The 17,373-nt window shown below is 42.5% G+C and overlaps 1 protein-coding gene across 4 annotated transcripts in view; it reads left to right on the forward strand.

The window, feature by feature from the left end:
• The window catches only part of GAK (cyclin G associated kinase), a 78,552-nt gene that overhangs the window by 826 nt on the left and 60,353 nt on the right, over window positions 1-17,373 (forward strand). For all 4 annotated transcript variants that reach the window (XM_028713250.2, XM_077921341.1, XM_077921340.1 and 1 more), the window contains exon 2: window positions 16,478-16,539. In XM_028713250.2, coding sequence (XP_028569083.2) covers window positions 16,478-16,539 — 62 coding nt within the window. The remainder of the gene's footprint in view (window positions 1-16,477; window positions 16,540-17,373) is intronic.

Raw genomic sequence — 17,373 nt, forward strand, 5'->3', positions numbered from 1 at the left:
GGCAGAGTCTCATCTGGCTAGGATCAGGGCCCAGTAAGGAAGGTGGCAATTTTCTACCAGTTGTTTGGTGTCTACGTATTACAACTTAATTCCCTTACAACTTAATTATAACAGCTTAATTCTCTTCTGGAATTTGCCTTCCTATTTCCATTATTAAGGAGCTGTTACTGTTTTACAGAGCTCCATAAAGGTTTGCCAACTTTTTTTCTCTGGCCAGGACTCCTCTGTCTCCAGGAGCTGTTTGACAAGATCTGTACCTGGCGAAGCTTTTGCTGCATGGAGCTAAACACTGGGGGAAACTTGGCTATTTGTGTGCTTCATGTTGCTGTTGAAGGCAGACTGAATCATACCAACTAGGATAGTTATGCGGTAGATCCCCCACCCCCGTTGAATGGTTGTGGGTAAAGTGAAGAGACGGCCCTAGATACTGGGGTTGGTTTAGCTTAGCTAACATAGAACATCACTGGAGCAATTTGGAGCTACCTTTATTTACAAGTCTCCATGTACAAGTGATGTGTTTGGGTTTGGAAGATACAACATTCAGAAGCTTCAATGCAATATGCACACAGGATAAGTGTCATGTCTACACGTCTGGAAACTTCTGCTTATTGGGACTTCCATACCCAAATGCGTATAGTACGTAAAGCATATGAGTAACTTTGACACATATGTCAGATGCGTGTGTTTGTGGTGTAGTGGTTAAGAGCGGTGGACTCGTAATCTGGTGAACTGGGTTCGCTCCTCCACATGCAGCTGTTGGGTGACCTTGGGCTCGTCACACTTCTCTGAAGTCTCTCAGCCCCACTCACCTCACAGAGTGTTTGTTGTGGGGGAGGAAGGGAAAGGAGAATGTTAGCCGCTTTGAGACTCCTTTGGGTAGTGATAAAGCGGGATATCAAATCCAAACTCTTCTTCTACACCTATAGAGGGGCAAAAGCTGCCTGTAAACCCTTCCTCTTACGTTTGTGGTGACAGAGAGCACATTATACAGCAGGGGTCAGCAAACTTTTTCAGCAGGGGGCTGGTCCACTGTCCCTCAGACCTTGTGGGGGGCCAGACTATAATTTTTTTTTGGGGGGGATGACTCAAGAGTACCACGAGTCCCGGTGGCTGCTTACCTATGTCTTTGTGAGCAGCAGGGACTAGCGGTGGCAGGACGAAGGGCTCCGGAGAGGGGCTGCTTTAAATGGCAACCGCTCAAACGCTACTGCTGCTGGTGTCAACAAAGTCCAGCCCCCTTCCTCCTCTAGGCAGGGCAGGGAGAAGCCAGGAGGAGGGAGGGAGGAGGCGCTGCCTCTGCCACCGTGGGAAGGAGAGGGAAAGAACGCACGCGTGCTGGCCGTCCGCGGGCCATATCCAGAAGGCAATTGGGCCTGATCCGGCCCGCAGGCCTTAGTTTGCCGACCCATGTTATACAGTATCTGTGTGACCCCGTAGCATTGCTGTTTCTGTTTCAGCGTTGGTAGTAGCAACTGTGAACCTAGCTCTCTCTGAATTGGAGGTGTCCTGAATAATTAACTCAGTTTTGTGTTTGTCCCTGTGTAAATGTATATACAAGATGGTTAGCTGCAGACTTCTTCCCTGAAGGTAGTGGTTAGGTTGCAGAGATGTCATAGTTTCCTGAAGTGCTTTTATTCACGTTGGGGGAAACTGGATGTTTTGTTTCTTCCCACAAGCGTGTTGGTTTTGATAGCGAATGCTGTGGGGCATGTTTGCATTGCAATTTCCTTCTGGATGACTGTGACATCATAAGTGACTCATGATACAACTCTTCTCCCTGCTGTACCATGTTCTGCCAGTTTTGAAGTTTAAAAATTTGCATTTTAAAGGCTTGGCTCTCGCTACTTAAATATGGCAATGCCCTCCACTAAAAAGTACGCAAGCAAGGTTGGCATCTTTCGCTGGTTCACGAATGCTTCTTTTTTATTAAGTTTTTTAGACACTCTTCTCTTTCTTTCCAGTAGTGACACATCTGCCTCTTTCCTCCTGTCCTCTCCTGCTGCTTTTTTGAAAAATAATAATGACAAAGGTGATCCTCACCTCCATTATACCTGGAAGAGAACCTGTACTATTACCTTTCTGCCAGCTTGAACAGAACAACCCGGCAAATATGTGGATGGAGCAAGCTTTAAATATCTGGATAAACTCTATGGCATAATCTGCTTCTGGTCAGGTTGCCTGCTTCTGCGATTGGGCATAGATTTGTGAAGTGAGCCCTGTAAAAGTGCACTGAGCCAAGCGTCTCAGACTCTTAAGCAGGAGAAGTGTCAGTTAACTATTAATGATGTTGAAGACGGCTGGTGCCACTTTGCAAGCATTCTAGCGCAAACCATGTATTTTGCCCTTCGCACAGCAGAAGCATTGCTTCTGGTCGAGTTGTAGGCAAAGGCAACGTGGGATCTCTCTAGCTTCATGTGACCAGATGCAGGTTCTCATTCTCATTTGTGTCAAAATAGATCAAACCTGTTCAACGAGGATCCAGTGAGCATTCCAGTGCAGTCAGGGATATGCCTCCAGAAGTGCTTTTGAACACACATATGCAGTGTCTGTAGAAGACACTTCATTCATGTGACTATCTCTCTGCTGGGGGGTGTTTTATGTTTCATAAGTTGGGCAGTTTGCAGTTTTGAAAGTCAGTTTTGCTTTTGTTGATAATAGGTATGTTTCCCGATCCGAATTGGACTGGACTAAAGCAGAAGTGAATAAATAAGAGTGGTGTCGGATTTCTAATCTGACATTGAAGTTCTTGCTCTCTTGTCTTTGATTTTTAACTAGGACACTAAAAACTGAGATGTCCTTCTAATGTATACTTAAAGACATAACTGTATATGCCTTTCTGATTCACAGAAAGGAAAGCGTGCCTTTATACCGCAGTCACACGCTAGTTCACATGATAGTCATATGTTAAGACATGTGCCTTTAGAATATTTAGACTTATTTTGTAGGTATTTGTCCATCTTTTTGGGTCCCTTTTCCCTTTGGTTTGCTCTTCCTGGAAAAGTTGCATAGCAATTCTGTTAGAAGCTTCAGTCCTGTTCTGAGAAAAGAGGCTCTACTACAGAAACAAACATAAATTGGGAAATGTCAGTTTCATGATTCAGTGGCTTCCAGGGAACTCAGGGGTTATCTGTGAGTGTATGAGGGATTCATTGATGGGAAGATTTGTAATGGTAAACTGTCTCTCCCTCCACTACTGATCTTACCTTACAGTGCAAAGCCACAGGTGTGTGTTGGGTGTAGCTTGTGATGCCCTTTCAATTCATGCAGGTTATTATTGAATTTCCATATGCCTGGCTGATTGCTCCACCAGAACTATGTATATACACCTTGGAACAGGACTGGGACCCTGGAGATTTGCAAGCCTCCCCCAAAGCGTCTATACCTGTTCACTTGCTCCGATTTTCACCCAAATTGTGATAAAATGTTCGTTTACTGTTGCGTTCATAACTTCTTTTCAGATTGTAAAGACACAAAGACAGAAACTCGGTTTCACGAAAGGCAACAGTCACACAAGATAGCTGTGCAAGTTAGTGCGATTCCCAGGGCGTTTAGAAAACTCTTTTTATAATGGAAGGAAATGCCTACATTTCTTAATAAAAAACTGCTTGGAACAAACTGTTGCGTTGCGGCACCCCAAAGCAAATGCAAAAATGTTATTTCAGGATCACCTTGCATTAAGCAGTGTAGACACTTGCCCTGTGATAAAGCATTTTTTTGAAATGTGTTGGGAATCATGCCATTTTGAAGAGTTCTCTTTGTATTTTGTATAGCAGGTAAAGTCTGCGTTTAACAATAGCATCACTTTAGGGATTGTAGGCAATTATGCAGATATGTCTGAGCAAGTGCAACAGGTTGGGTGGCAGGTAGATGAGTGAAAAATAGACAGTGGCGTGAAATGGTACTCTCATCCTATAGTACAGCTTATTCATTGTAAAAGTGGGCAGTTGGCCCCCTTTCTATAAGTGAAAAAGAAGGGTGTTACTGTGAGGAGGAACGGGGTTAGCTGAGAGCTCACTGATTTTCTTTAATAAAGAATTAAATGCAGAATATGGCTGGTGCAGCCCAACATTTCTTGCGGTGTTTTGGTCTGTCTTAGTTTTCTGACATGCTGTTTGAATGATCTCCCACGTAGAAACTGCTTGCATCCAATAAGATAGCACACGAGGGAGAGAGGTTTAGGATAGCTCTATCTCTGATATAATGATTTATTGAATGTAGGAAGCTTCACATGTGTATTTAGGTTCCTCTACCCGCGGTATAAAGTGAAAACGCCCAGGATTCTATGATTTTGTTGTGTGTCAGGTGTAAGGTAAAGGTAAAGATACCCCTGCCCGTACGGGCAGTCTTGACAGACTCTAGGGTTGTGCGCCCATCTCACTCTATAGGCCGGGAGCCAGCGCTGTCTGCAGACACTTCCGGGTCACATGGCCAGCGTGACGAAGCTGCTCTGGCGAGCCAGCGCAGCACACGGAAACGCCGTTTACCTTCCCGCTAGTAAGCGGTCCCTATTTATCTACTTGCACCCGGGGGTGCTTTCGAACTGCTAGGTTGGCAGGCGCTGGGACCGAGCAACGGGAGTGCACCCCGCCGCGGGGATTCGAACCGCCGACCTGACGATCGGCAAGTCCTAGGCGCTGAGGTTTTACCCAAAGCGCCACCTGCGTCCCTGTGTGTCAGGTGTAGAGCCATGCTAAAGTTATCGAAATAATGGTGAGTCATGAGCATAAAGGTTGGGTGTGAATGTCAGCTTGTCAATGTCACTCTTCCAGATGTGACGTGACAAGATAAGAAGACCGAAAGACATGATTTCTTCTGGCAGAGCTGTTTGAGCTGCTGCTTCCCATCCCAGTCTCGCAGCCAGAGGAATAATCATGCTTGCCATTTGGAAAATAGCTTATTTAGAGAAGTAGCTGACACGATGCTCTTAACATTGCAGTTAGGAAATCTTAAAAAGTAGAATGCAAAATAATGGAGTTTTTTTTTTAAAAAAACAACAAAACCCTCCACAAAACTTCTATAATTCATGCAAGAGCTAGCACGCCAACTGAATTGTCTCTGGTTTGACTTGTTGTTGTTATTGTTATTGTTAATTGAATTTATATACTGCTCTATACCCAGGGGTCTCAGGGTGGTTCACAGAATAAAATCAAGACATAAAACCACAAAATACTTAATAAAAACTAAACGACAACCCAATAGTCCCCCCAATACATTTTAAAAGGGCATAGGATGTAAATCAGATCAACCAAAGGCCTGGCTGAAAAGGAACCTTTTTGCCTGGTGCCTAAAGGTGTATAATGAAGGCGCCAGGTGAACTTCCCTAAGGAGAGCATATGTTAAAATATTCCTTGGAAATAGGGGCTTGCACGTGTCAGGTGCTGGTGGTGGTTGCTCGTGAGTAACCAGGCAGGACTCCAACCTGTCTTTTACAGGTTTTATTGGTGAAAACTATTTGCAGGGCAGAACCCCAAAGTTCATATCCGTCTCAGTAATTTGCAGATTCCAGGAGTGGCCCCTTCCAGTTTCTCCCCCCAAATAAGAACTTAGACACCCCAAATCTCCGCCTCCCCTCCTTGCGTTTCACCCCTCTGTGCAAGCTGGGCGATGGAAACGGCATGTCTGTTTCCTGGCCGGCCGGGCTAGATGAGGTGCTTGGGCTCTCAGTAGCATCTTCGAGCCCTCCCCTCGCTTGGCTACCCCCTTCCCCTCTGCTCCACTGGAAGTGTGGCTTTCCCCACCGCTGGACGAGGAGCTGCTCCTCAGAAGCATCGGAGGCTGTCTGTATTCCCCTGTCCCCCTCTCCTGTTCCGATTGCAGTCTCCTGACAGCACGTTTTATAAAAGGGTGACAGTTTAAAAATCAGCGATGGAAAATATAAAAATGTCTCACCCGTGCTAACTTTATGGTGAGTTACTGTGGTAGTTATCATTGGGTTTCATTTTGGAAAGTTCAGATAGGCACAATGCAGTTGTAATGCTTCTGGTCTCCATCCTTTGAGCTGGCCACATGTTTTGTCTCTTCACTTCCCAGGCCCCTCTTATGCTTTCAGATTCCCCCTCCCTTTCTCCACAATGACCATGGCCAGATTCCCTCTTAGCCAGGGTTATCATTAACCAGGTTTTGCAAACCACCTTCAAACCGTGGTTACCATGGAATGCTGGTTAATGTTAGTTAACCATTGGTAAGGTTGATGCAGATGTAACTCTTTAACCACCATTAAGACTGTCGAAGAAAGGAGAGGAATCAGAAGCAAGAAGGGTGCTTGTGTTCATTTGTCTTTAGATACATCTGCATTGTGGACAGGGTGGTGTTTTAAAACATTCCCTCAAGCTATGTGGGTTCACTGAGACCAATGTATTGGGGTTCCTAAGAAGTATCTGTGGTCTGCTATATCTCTGACTCGCAATTTGTCTCAAGCTGTTTGGCTTGCTATCTTACTGATGAGTTCTGAGAAGTTATTGCCGCTTTCCATCTCCAGATCTTTTAGGGGAGGCCTATGAAATGTTGAAGGGATGCGGGTGTCACTGTGGGTTAAACCGCTTGCTGATCAGAAGGTTGGCGGTTTGAATCCCCGCAACGGCGTGAGCTCCCGTTGCTCAGTCCCAGCTCCTACCAACCTAGCAGTTCAAAAGCACGTCAAAGTGCAAGTAGATAAATAGGTACTGCTCCGGCGGGAAGGTAAACGGTGTTTCTGTGTGCTGCTCTGGTTCGCCAGAAGCGGCTTAGTCATGCTGGCCACATGACCCGGAAGCTGTACGCCGGCTCCCTCGGCCAATAAAGCGAGATGAGCGCCGCAACCCCAGAGTCAGTCATGACTGGACATAATGGTCAGGGGTCCCTTTGACCTTTTATGAAATGTTGATGCTTTCATGTAGCTGTAATTGCCTTCCACTAAGTCTTGGAAAGATCTGGACAAAAATTTAGAGGAGGAAATTGGTAGAAAACGGCATTGAACTCAGGAGGAAGCAAAGGCTGTAACAGAGGTTGGAGACCTCTGGCTTTTCAGATGTTCCTGAACTACAAATCTCAACTCCCACCATCCCTGACCATTGGCCATGTTGTCTGGGGCTGATGGGAGTTTGGCACTATCTATTATTGCTGCTGCTGCTATTATTATTATTATTATTATTATTATTATTATTATTATTATTATTATTATTATTATTCCACCCTTCACCTGAAGTTCATAGGACCAAAAGTTTTCCCTACACTTAGGCTGTAACTTTAAACTTATCTCTGCTTTGAGTCCTTCAAGCATTTCCATCACAAATTCCCAAGATTATTTGGAGAAAAAATATTATTATTAAAGTGGTGTAACACTCCCCATACACACAGATGAGTCTTTAATGTGATTATGCTTTTAGAAACTTAGATCTGACTGCTGCTGTCAGAATCTAGTAATTTTTTGAAGTTCTAAGAACTTTCATTGCTCATTATGACAGAAATCCTGAAGCTTTACCAAGTACCTGGTGTTTACATTGCAAGTGGATATTTTTCCAGTCTTAAAAGAGAAAAGGCAGGAAGTTGACTGGCAGATAATTTTTTAAGGCTCTGTCCAGGAGGAGGGAATTGATTCTTGATATGCAAATGTCCTAGTGGGTTAGGGTTCAAAGGATGTGACTCGGACAGTAAGGTGTGCCAGGAACGCAGCAATTAGTGAAGTATGCCTAAATGATAGTGCATTTCATCCTTCCGGTGATGTATAAGATGTCAAGGAACTACAATGGAAGACACAGCAAAGTGGATTGCAATAGCAAGCCAGTGTGCCATAGAAATCTAGACCTTAATATGCTCTCTGGTTTGTTAGCAACTGCTGGAGAATCCTCCTTTTCTGCCTGTCAAAGTCCATTGAAGCATCAAGTTTCCAGTGGTTTGCAGCCAGATTCTTCTGGGAAGCTCACAAATAGGGCATTTGCTATCCACTGTTGATGATTCAACTGCCTCTCATGTCCAGAGCTACACATTTCTCATCCTATAGCCCCCAATTAGCAGTCATGGTGGATATGTCTGGGACAGGCTTGTCTCTGTGAGTTTGTATAATTTTTTAAACATATTTTTTATTGAAAATTTAATTCTATGCTAATGGTAGTTAGCAAATATTGTGGCTATAATTTCCACAAGCTAGTTACGAGTTGTGTAAAATGGGTTTAGGATCAGCAAATATTCACAACATTCTTTTTTTTTAATGGGAGGTCCCAAATTCTAGCATTATATGAAGTAGAGAATTCAGATTGCGCTAACCATCTAGGAGCACTGAAACTTGACAAAAGCCCTCAGTCTCTGCAGAATGGGGGTAAAGTCTTTTTTTAAATATAGCTGTCTTGGATTTGTGTATGTCTGGGACTTTTTGAAATTTGTACACTACAGTGGTACCTCGGGTTAAGAACTTAATTCGTTCCGGAGGTCCGTTCTTAACCTGAAACTGTTCTTAACCTGAAGCACCACTTTAGCTAATGGGGCTTCCTGCTGCGCCGCCGTCACGTGATTTCTGTTCTTATCCTGAAGCAAAGTTCTTAATCCAAGGTACTATTTCTGGGTTAACGGAGTCTGTAACCTGAAGCGTCTGTAACCTGAAGCATCTGTAACCTGGGGTACCACTGTATTATGGCTTCTTTTACGGACCCTAGAATCTTTGAGCTGTGATGCTTTCTCTACAATAGAAAATCTTTACAATAGCAATATGAATCTTTCTGTAACTGCACCCCAACCCAATAGATACTTGGGAAAGGAATTGGAATTATTCATTGGGGAGGAAGTTGCCGGCACAATAATTTAAATAGCATAGATCCCACGTTGCCGTGTTCTTGGTGTTGGCTTGTTGCATTAGACTGAACTTGAACGCTTGCTTGAATAAGAAGTATTAGTTTAAACTGTTTTACCTAAGCCTCTTTATATCTCCACATTCTTCAGTTTTAAGCTTCTTGGCATACTAAAAAATGTTGGAATCTGAAGTGCCTTTGAATAACAGTGAGGAATAATGTAGTTTCTACATTATGAGTTTCTAACACTGTCCTCACAAACCATTGCAATCCATTTATGTGAACATTAGGGGACCAGAAAATTTGTCTTGCGGTGATGACATAAAACGCAGAGAAGAAGCCATTAGAATCATAGAATCATAGAGTTGGAATAGACGACAAGGGCCATCGAGTCCAACCCCCTGCCAAGCAGGAAACACCATCAGAGCACTCCTGACATATGGCTGTCAAGCCTCTGCTTAAAGACCTCCAAAGAAGGAGACTCCACCACACTCCTTGGCAGCAAATTCCACTGTCAAACAGCTCTTACTGTCAGGAAGTTCTTCCTAATGTTTAGGTGGAATCTTCTTTCTTGTAGTTTGGATCCATTGCTCCGTGTCCGCTTCTCTGGAGCAGCAGAAAACAACCTTTCTCCCTCCTCCATATGACATCCTTTTATATATTTGAACATGGCTATCATATCACCCCTTAACCTCCTCTTCTCCAGGCTAAACATGCCCAGCTCCCTTAGCCGTTCCTCATAAGGCATCGTTTCCAGGCCTTTGACCATTTTGGTTGCCCTCCTCTGGACACGTTCCAGTTTGTCAGTGTCCTTCTTGAACTGTGGTGCCCAGAACTGGACACAGTACTCCAGGTGAGGTCTGACCAGAGCAGAATACAGTGGCACTATTACTTCCCTTGATCTAGATGCTATACTCCTATTGATGCAGCCCAGAATTGCATTGGCTTTTTTAGCTGCCGCGTCACACTGTTGGCTCATGTCAAGTTTGTGGTCAACCAAGACTCCTAGATCCTTTTCACATGTACTGCTCTCAAGTCAGGTGTCACCCATCTTGTATTTGTGCCTCTCATTTTTTTTGCCCAAGTGCAATACTTTACATTTCTCCCTGTTAAAGTTCATCTTGTTTGTTTTGGCCCAGTTCTCTAATCTGTCAAGGTCATTTTTAAACAGATTAAAACAATGCTGTTCCGCGAGTAGATTTAAGGATATGTATGAAGTAACCTCCGAGCTGTTCTGAGCCCTGTTCAAGCAGCTTCTTTTTTTCCGTGAGAATAATTTGTATTGTTTTGAAAAAAATAAATAAATTCTCCCACCCACCCACTTCCCCAAATTCCTGGGAAGATACACAATAGTAGGTTTAAGTAGCTTCTGATCTAACTAATTCTTAGCTGCCTGCTTTCCTTTTTGCATGGCAGGTAGTGAAATGGAAGATAAACAAAAACTATTAAACTGCTCAGCCATTCGCAAGGGTGGTTTTTATGATGGGCGTATAAAAATACCAAGCGGCAAGACAGTCTTAAGCAGAGGAGTCAATTATAAAGCTCACTGCAGTCTTGTCAAATTGGCTGGCTTAAAGCTTTAGAGCTTTTGTATGGAATGAATCAGTAGTGCTTCTGAACACAAGACAACTTTCAGTATCTTTTGGCACGAATTGTTTAAGGGCTTTGTATGAGAACGGGAGGAACACTTGCATGTGGTTAACATTCCCACTTAATGATCATCAGCCTTGGAAGTTCCATGGTAGTAAATAATCCTGTGCTCATTCTCAGGATTTTGGCATGTTATTTTAAGGTGTCTCAAGGAGTGAAATTATAATTTCTCAGCTACAAGGGGGGAAATGACAACAGTGGGTGTTTAGATTTAGATGCGTAGAGAGGTTTTGTTCCCTGAGAAGTAATTTATGCCCAGATCTTAAAAGTCTCTGGATTTTAGCTAGACACAAGGGGACACTTTTAAACTAGAGAGCTTCTTTCTCACATCTGCTTTCAAGTCTTAAGATGGGTAACAGTTTTCATCTCACTCATTTTTATAACTCTTCTGAGAGAGAGCTTACATTCTGTTACTTTATGGAAATGGTGTTGAATTGATTACTGTGACTACATTTTCCTTGCTTCTGTAACCTTGCAACAATCTAGTTTTCTGTGTTTTTGGCTTGGTGCCTGGATGCTAAACCATAAATGCATACAAATGTACTCAGTTTTGTTAGGTTCCTGCCCCTGTCCATTGCATTAATAGCTACGTAAAGGTCTTAAGTTTATTCTTAGTTCCAGTGCCTGTGAATGCCAGGATCATTCCTGCTTTTTAACTGCTTCCTGTTAACCAACGGGGGCAACAAATTAGGTATTACATCCAAACTGGAGAGCATGGCTTGTTTCACTCCAAACAAACCATGATTAGCTGAGAACTAACCCTTAGTTTAATACCATGGTTATAGATTACAGTGGTACCTCAGGTTACATACGCTTCAGGTTACATATGCTTCAGGTTACAGACTCCGCTAACCCAGAAATAGTGCTTCAGGTTAAGAACTTTGCTTCAGGATGAGAACAGAAATCGTGCTCTGGCGGCGCGGCGGCAGCAGGAGGCCCCATTAGCTAAAGTGGTGCTTCAGGTTATGAACAGTTTCAGGTTAAGTACGGCCCTCCGGAACGAATTAAGTACTTAACCTGAGGTACCACTGTATAACTCTCTGAAGGCAGTTCTCTTGCATAACAGCTTCTATAGGCAGATTGACCTTAGAAACATATTTGTGATGTGAAAAACCTGTGAGTTGATGGACACACACACACACACACACACACACGGAGTGTCTATTTTTGTTGATGCATGAATTGAGGATGCCCAATTTTTGGTAGAGACTCTCTCCACACCTCTTCTGCATCCTGGTCAGTAATACGAGGAAAAGGTCGCATTTTTGGGAATCATGCTAGTCCTGTCTCGGACTGCAAGCTGCCTTACTCCTTGAGCCAAAATTATGTGTGTATTAAACCTGAAAACCATGTCGCTAGAACACCTCATAAACTAAATCCCAAGGTAGTTTGGATTCTTTAGTGTTAAATCTAGAGTTGTTATATTAGCCTGATTAAGGAACAACATTGCTATAGACTTTATAAATAAATAAATAGATTTATTTATTTGATGGCTTTAAAACCCCGGCTGTTCAGTACAATTCCCAGAGTGCCTTTGTATGAGAGAGTGATATGGGCTCTTCCTCGGTTTTGCGTAGGTGTGAGAATGTCACAGAGCTACATTTTTTGAGGCTATTTGTGCCAGGTTTGTGCACTCTTTTAAATGCAAGTTTTGGCACCGTCTTTGTAAGGCTGTGGTTTAGCTGGTTTACTCCAAATGGCGTGGTTTTATCAAGGCCAGAAGGCTGAAGTGCTGTATTGGTTGGTGATGTTTGCTTCTGGAAGCCCAGAAGCATTATGAAAATTACTAAGGCTGTATAAGCACCATACCCTTTAAAGCACATTCTTTCCCTCAAAGTATTACATCTCACAGAATTAGAAATCCCACCAGCCCTTTAGCTCCAGTGCCCAGAATTATTTGAGGGCGAAATTGTGCTTTGAAGGTGTATTGTGGGCACAGCCTAAGGACAGGGATGCCCAAACTTTTTTCAAAGAGGGCCAGATTTGATGAAGTGAACATGTGTGAGGGCCGACCAAAGTTGTTAAGTTTTTTTGAGGATTGAAGTTACATCCACCATCCAAAATCAGTGAGATGCTCACATTAGTAGTCATAGGACCTTTGTTTTGTGAGGCCTCCTCTGGAAGATGTTCTGTCTGGTTGAAACCTTATTCCTCATCAAGATATCTCATTTTAGTCCAAAAGCAACCTTATGGCCAGCCCTCCTTCAAATGTACAAAAGCGGTGATACCTGGCTTTCAACATTGCATTATATCACCAGCTAAACATCGCAATATATCGATATAGCAGTGTTTGAAGTAAGGATGTAACTATGTAGATGCATTGGCTTGCTTCACAGTTTTTCCCACATTGTGATTTTTCCTTAGTCCCAGGGTTGGAAAAAAATCAGTGATTTAAAAAATATATCGGATTTTTTAAAAAAATTAAATCAGATTTTTTAAATTTTAATTGGATTAGTAAAATAAAATGCTTTTGGAGGAAAAATCTTTCTACAGATAGTTTTCTGTTTAAGTTACATTACAGTCCAAAGTATTTGTTTTAAGCTTTTCATGTGTGCTGAAGTTTTTTCCCAAAAACCTTTTAACCACATCAGTTAACAAACATGGATACATATGCTATAATGTTTTTGTTTTAGTTAAATAAATTGTTTAAATTGTTGTTCAGGAAATGATTATTTTTCTCCTTCCAATAGTAAGCAGAAAAGTTGTCCAAAAAGAAACAGTTAACTTATTAAAACCTCTCAATAATTTCATAATTGTTTATGTATTTCTAATAGTGTAATCAAATCAGCAATTTTTGATATAACTGTAAAAACTACTCTGAAAATTTATTATTCAAAAAATGAAACCTTCATCTGGTTGTAAATGTTAACATTATACCAGCAAGAATGAGTCTTTCTGTAAAAAAAAGATTTAAATCAAGTCATACTGACTAGTGATTTAAATCGATTTGATTTAAATCGATTTGATTTAAATCAAACCCACCCTGCTTAGCCCACAAACACAAATCATGATTTGTGATATATTGCCAGGTCAGAAATTATGAAACTGAGATCACGATATGGGTTTCAAACTGGTTTTGTGTGGTAGACAGGGAAAGCCTGTTTAACTTTTGTGCCAGTCTCTGAACTATTGTTTCTAGAAGGTTGAAGCAGGGCCTGTTTTAGCTAAAATGGTGTTGGCGGGGAGTTGACGTCAGGTGGACCTTGTAAGATTTCAGTCAATAATAACCCTCTGCACGTTTTTGCTAATAATTCAAGCCGTCTTTGACAATTAATTCAACATAGTCATTCTATTCCATTTATGGGAATTTAATGCTTAGCAAAACCCCACTCCTCCCTCTCTCTCTCTCTATATATAATATATGACAGTTATATTTCTTAAGGCAGTGGAAGTATCAAGAGAACACATCTTTCTTCCTTCTTCCGGCCTTAAGTTATTTATTGTTGTGGTGTGGCAGGTTTTTGATTTATTTCCAGGCCCGGACTTCCTGTGCTCCTGAGGCATTAGGGACTTCATGCCTTGAATTTTTTTTGGTAGGGTTTTTGCCCATGATCTCTTGGAACGCCAGCCAAACTGCGAGCAAGCTTTAACAAACAGAGGACATAGATCATGAGAGGATATATATTCTACATAATATTTGTCCTAACCAGGTCTGGTATCACTGTGAAGCACACATTTCTACAAAATAAATAAATAAACGTAAGGTACATTGAGGTACCCTGAGACAGAAACTAGAGAAAAGCAAAATAAATATCTAAAAATTCGTATGTTATAGAAGATAAAAGAATCAGGTATTAAAACAATATGTTAAGCAAATGTTAAAACAACAGTAAACTAAAAAAAATGGCCACCATAGTTTAAGTTGACTGCAGCAAGGTCTTCAGTAATTGCCTAAAAACAATTCACAAAATCTAGTTGAAGACTGTGCCATCTGTGAGAGTTTGAAACTTTCTTTATTTGTGTTTTGGGTTGGTGCACAATAAACCAGTCTAAAACACACCAGGATTCCAGGAAGAGACTGCTGGAATTGCAAATGAAGCAGCACTGTGATTCAGGAATAAGATGCAATTTTGCAAAGAAACTTTTGACTGTGACTTAGTTGTACCTATGACTCAGCCAGGGAGTGTTTCCTGTCAACATGGAACGTATTTTTGTTCAGAGCTCGTGTTTTGCAATCACCCACTCAGCAGTCTGAGAGTACAAATCATGTGCTTATGATAGCAAATTACAATACCTGGGCCCAGTTAATCATGTTCTTGAATCCTTTCTCAAATCATAGCCTCCTTGGTCGGTGAGCGATGTGCTTTTAAAGGGCAGGTTGTCAGCATTCAGTTTTAAAATAGTCCCACTTAAGGTTTTTGTCAGCGTGCCACAAATCGAGCTCTAGCTCGAAGAGAAGCTCGACACTCTAGTGTGTGCTGCAGTGCATATGCATTCCCAGGGACCCTTTAGTATTGGCCAGTGGTATAGCGTGGGTTGCCAGTGCCCGGGGCCATGCGGAGTGAGGTGGGAGGGAAACGGATGGGAGTACACATGCACATTCAACTGCCTAACAGCGTCTGCTTCACCCAGGAGATCACAGCTGTAGAGATAAGAAATGAAGAGCCGTTCCGTTGTCTGGAGAGGTCACTTCCTGGTTTGCAGGGAGAAGCCTTTTTCAGTGGAGCCCAGCGATGGAAGCACACAGCTGTATTGAGGCAGCAATGGGTGTTGAAATTTTGCGCCCCTAAGAACATTGTGCCTGGGGCAACCGCCTTGTACCTCCCCCACACTTTGCCACTGGTATTGCCTGCAATTAAAGAGGGAGATGCAGGCAGGAGGTCTTGCAGACTTGCTGATGGTGGCAGCTGAGGCTCTGGCTGATTATTCATGCTTCAAAGCAGGGGCAAAGAATCATGGCTCAGCAGTAACTTATGTGTTGTTGTTGTTGTTAGAAATGTTCCAAGACTATAACATAGTGTGAAAGAAGAGCGGAGCAATACAAGTACAGTCGTACCTTGGAAGTTGAACGGAATCTGTTCTGGAAGTCAGTTTGACTTTCAAAACATTCAGAAACCAAAGCGCAGCTTCTGATTGGCTGCAGAAAGCTCCTGCAGCCAATTGGAAGCCACGAAAGCCCCATCGGACATTCGGCTTCCAAAAAAGCGTTCAAAGACCGGAACACTCACTTCCTGGTTTCGATCGTTCAGGAGCTGAAACGTTCGGCAACTAAGCTGTTCGAGATCCAAGGTACGACTGTATATTATATCTACTGTAATCTGTGAGCGAATTTGGATCGCATGCTTAAACATCAGCCTTAATAAACCACAATATCTCCCTTGGTACAGTTATATTATGAGCCTAAATGAATTCATATTAATTGTGATTTGTCTACTTTCCTGGTCTATAAACTCTGAGATACACACACTTTCTCGTGAGATACCCACACCCACACACCCCTCCATAGCTTCTATCCTTATTTTTTGAAATATATGACATTTCTTCAGCTCTTTATAATCTTCTGATTCAGGAGGTATCCTGCAGTGTTAGTACAAGCAATGCAGCGTTTAGGCTGTTTCTCCTTTCTGACATCCAGTGTGGCGCTGGGGTTGGAGTGTTGGACTAGCACCTTGGGAGACCAGAGTTCAAATCCCCAGTTGGCTATGAAGCTAACCGCCTCTCAGCCTAAGCTACATTGTAGGGTTGTTGTGGGGATTAAATGGGGGGGGGGGGGACCATGTACAAGACCTTGAGCTCCTTGAAGAGAAAGGTGGGATGTAAATGCAAAAAAACAACAACACAAATCTGTTGGAGTCTGTACTCTCCTGCTGAATCTGTACTCTCCTGCTGGTTCCTCTTCAATTCAATTCCTAGATATGAACAATAGAAGCTTTAATGCTGGTGTGTTTGTTTGTTTGTGTTGCTTGTCTTGAATTCAAGGTGTCATCTTGCACCTGTTCAAGCCCTTTCTGGCACCGTGTATCCAGCTTTCTCTCCTGGGCGATCCCTCCGTGCTTGTGTTAGATTGCCTTAATTTACTAGAAACATTTAAGTTTCACCACCATCTCTCCTTTTCTCTCTCTCCTTAGGTGGCTTTGCTTTTGTATATGAAGCTCAGGATGTTGGAAGTGGCAAAGATTATGCTTTAAAGGTAAATATCCTCAGTTTCTTGGGACTCAACGCATGTCTTTACATTGTTGACGTGGTTAACAGTAAGGCAGCAAACGTGAAAATACCTGTAGCTTATAATGAATCCATTTGGAAGCTTTCCCATAGAAAGTAATGCAAAATGGATTCATCCGTTCCAGACTTTTAAAAACAACCCCTAAAAGAGCAATTTCACATGAGTTTTGCTATCTAACGAGACCACTGATTCATAAAATGAGAGCAATAAACAATGTACTGCAGTCACACAACCAATCAATCAGTAGCTGAAGTGGGTTCCACACAGTCACAAAAACAAAACGAAAAGAGCCACAAAAACGCAAAATTAATAGCAAAAACAGACAGGCCTCAGCATAACACTCAAAACAGAAGCGTGGCACTCAAATTGGAGCACATTCAGCTTCCCAAAAAAGTTCGCAAACTTGAACACTTCCGGGTTTGCAGTGTTTGGGTTCCAAGTTGTTTGAGTTCAAAGGCGTTTGAGAACCAAGGTACCGCTGTATGTCCTAGTTGGACAGAAGCATGGCTCTTTCTTTGTATGTTTTTTTTAATAAAAAAAATTATAAGGGTGTGTACGGGACGTGGGTGGTGCTGTGGTTTAAACCACTGAGCCTCTTGGGCTTGCTGATTCAGAAGGTTGGCGGTTTGAATCCTAGAGACGGGGTGAGCTCCCGTTGCTCAGTCCCAGCTCCTGCCAACCTAGCAGTTCGAAAGCACGCCAAAAGGTGCAAGTAGATAAATAGGTACCACTCTGGCAGGAAGGTAAATGGCGTTTCCATGCACTGCTCTGGTTTTGGTGTTCCATTTCGCCAAAAGCGCT

Source organism: Podarcis muralis, chromosome 17 (assembly GCF_964188315.1).
Source record: "Podarcis muralis chromosome 17, rPodMur119.hap1.1, whole genome shotgun sequence".
Lineage (NCBI taxonomy): Eukaryota > Metazoa > Chordata > Lepidosauria > Squamata > Lacertidae > Podarcis > Podarcis muralis.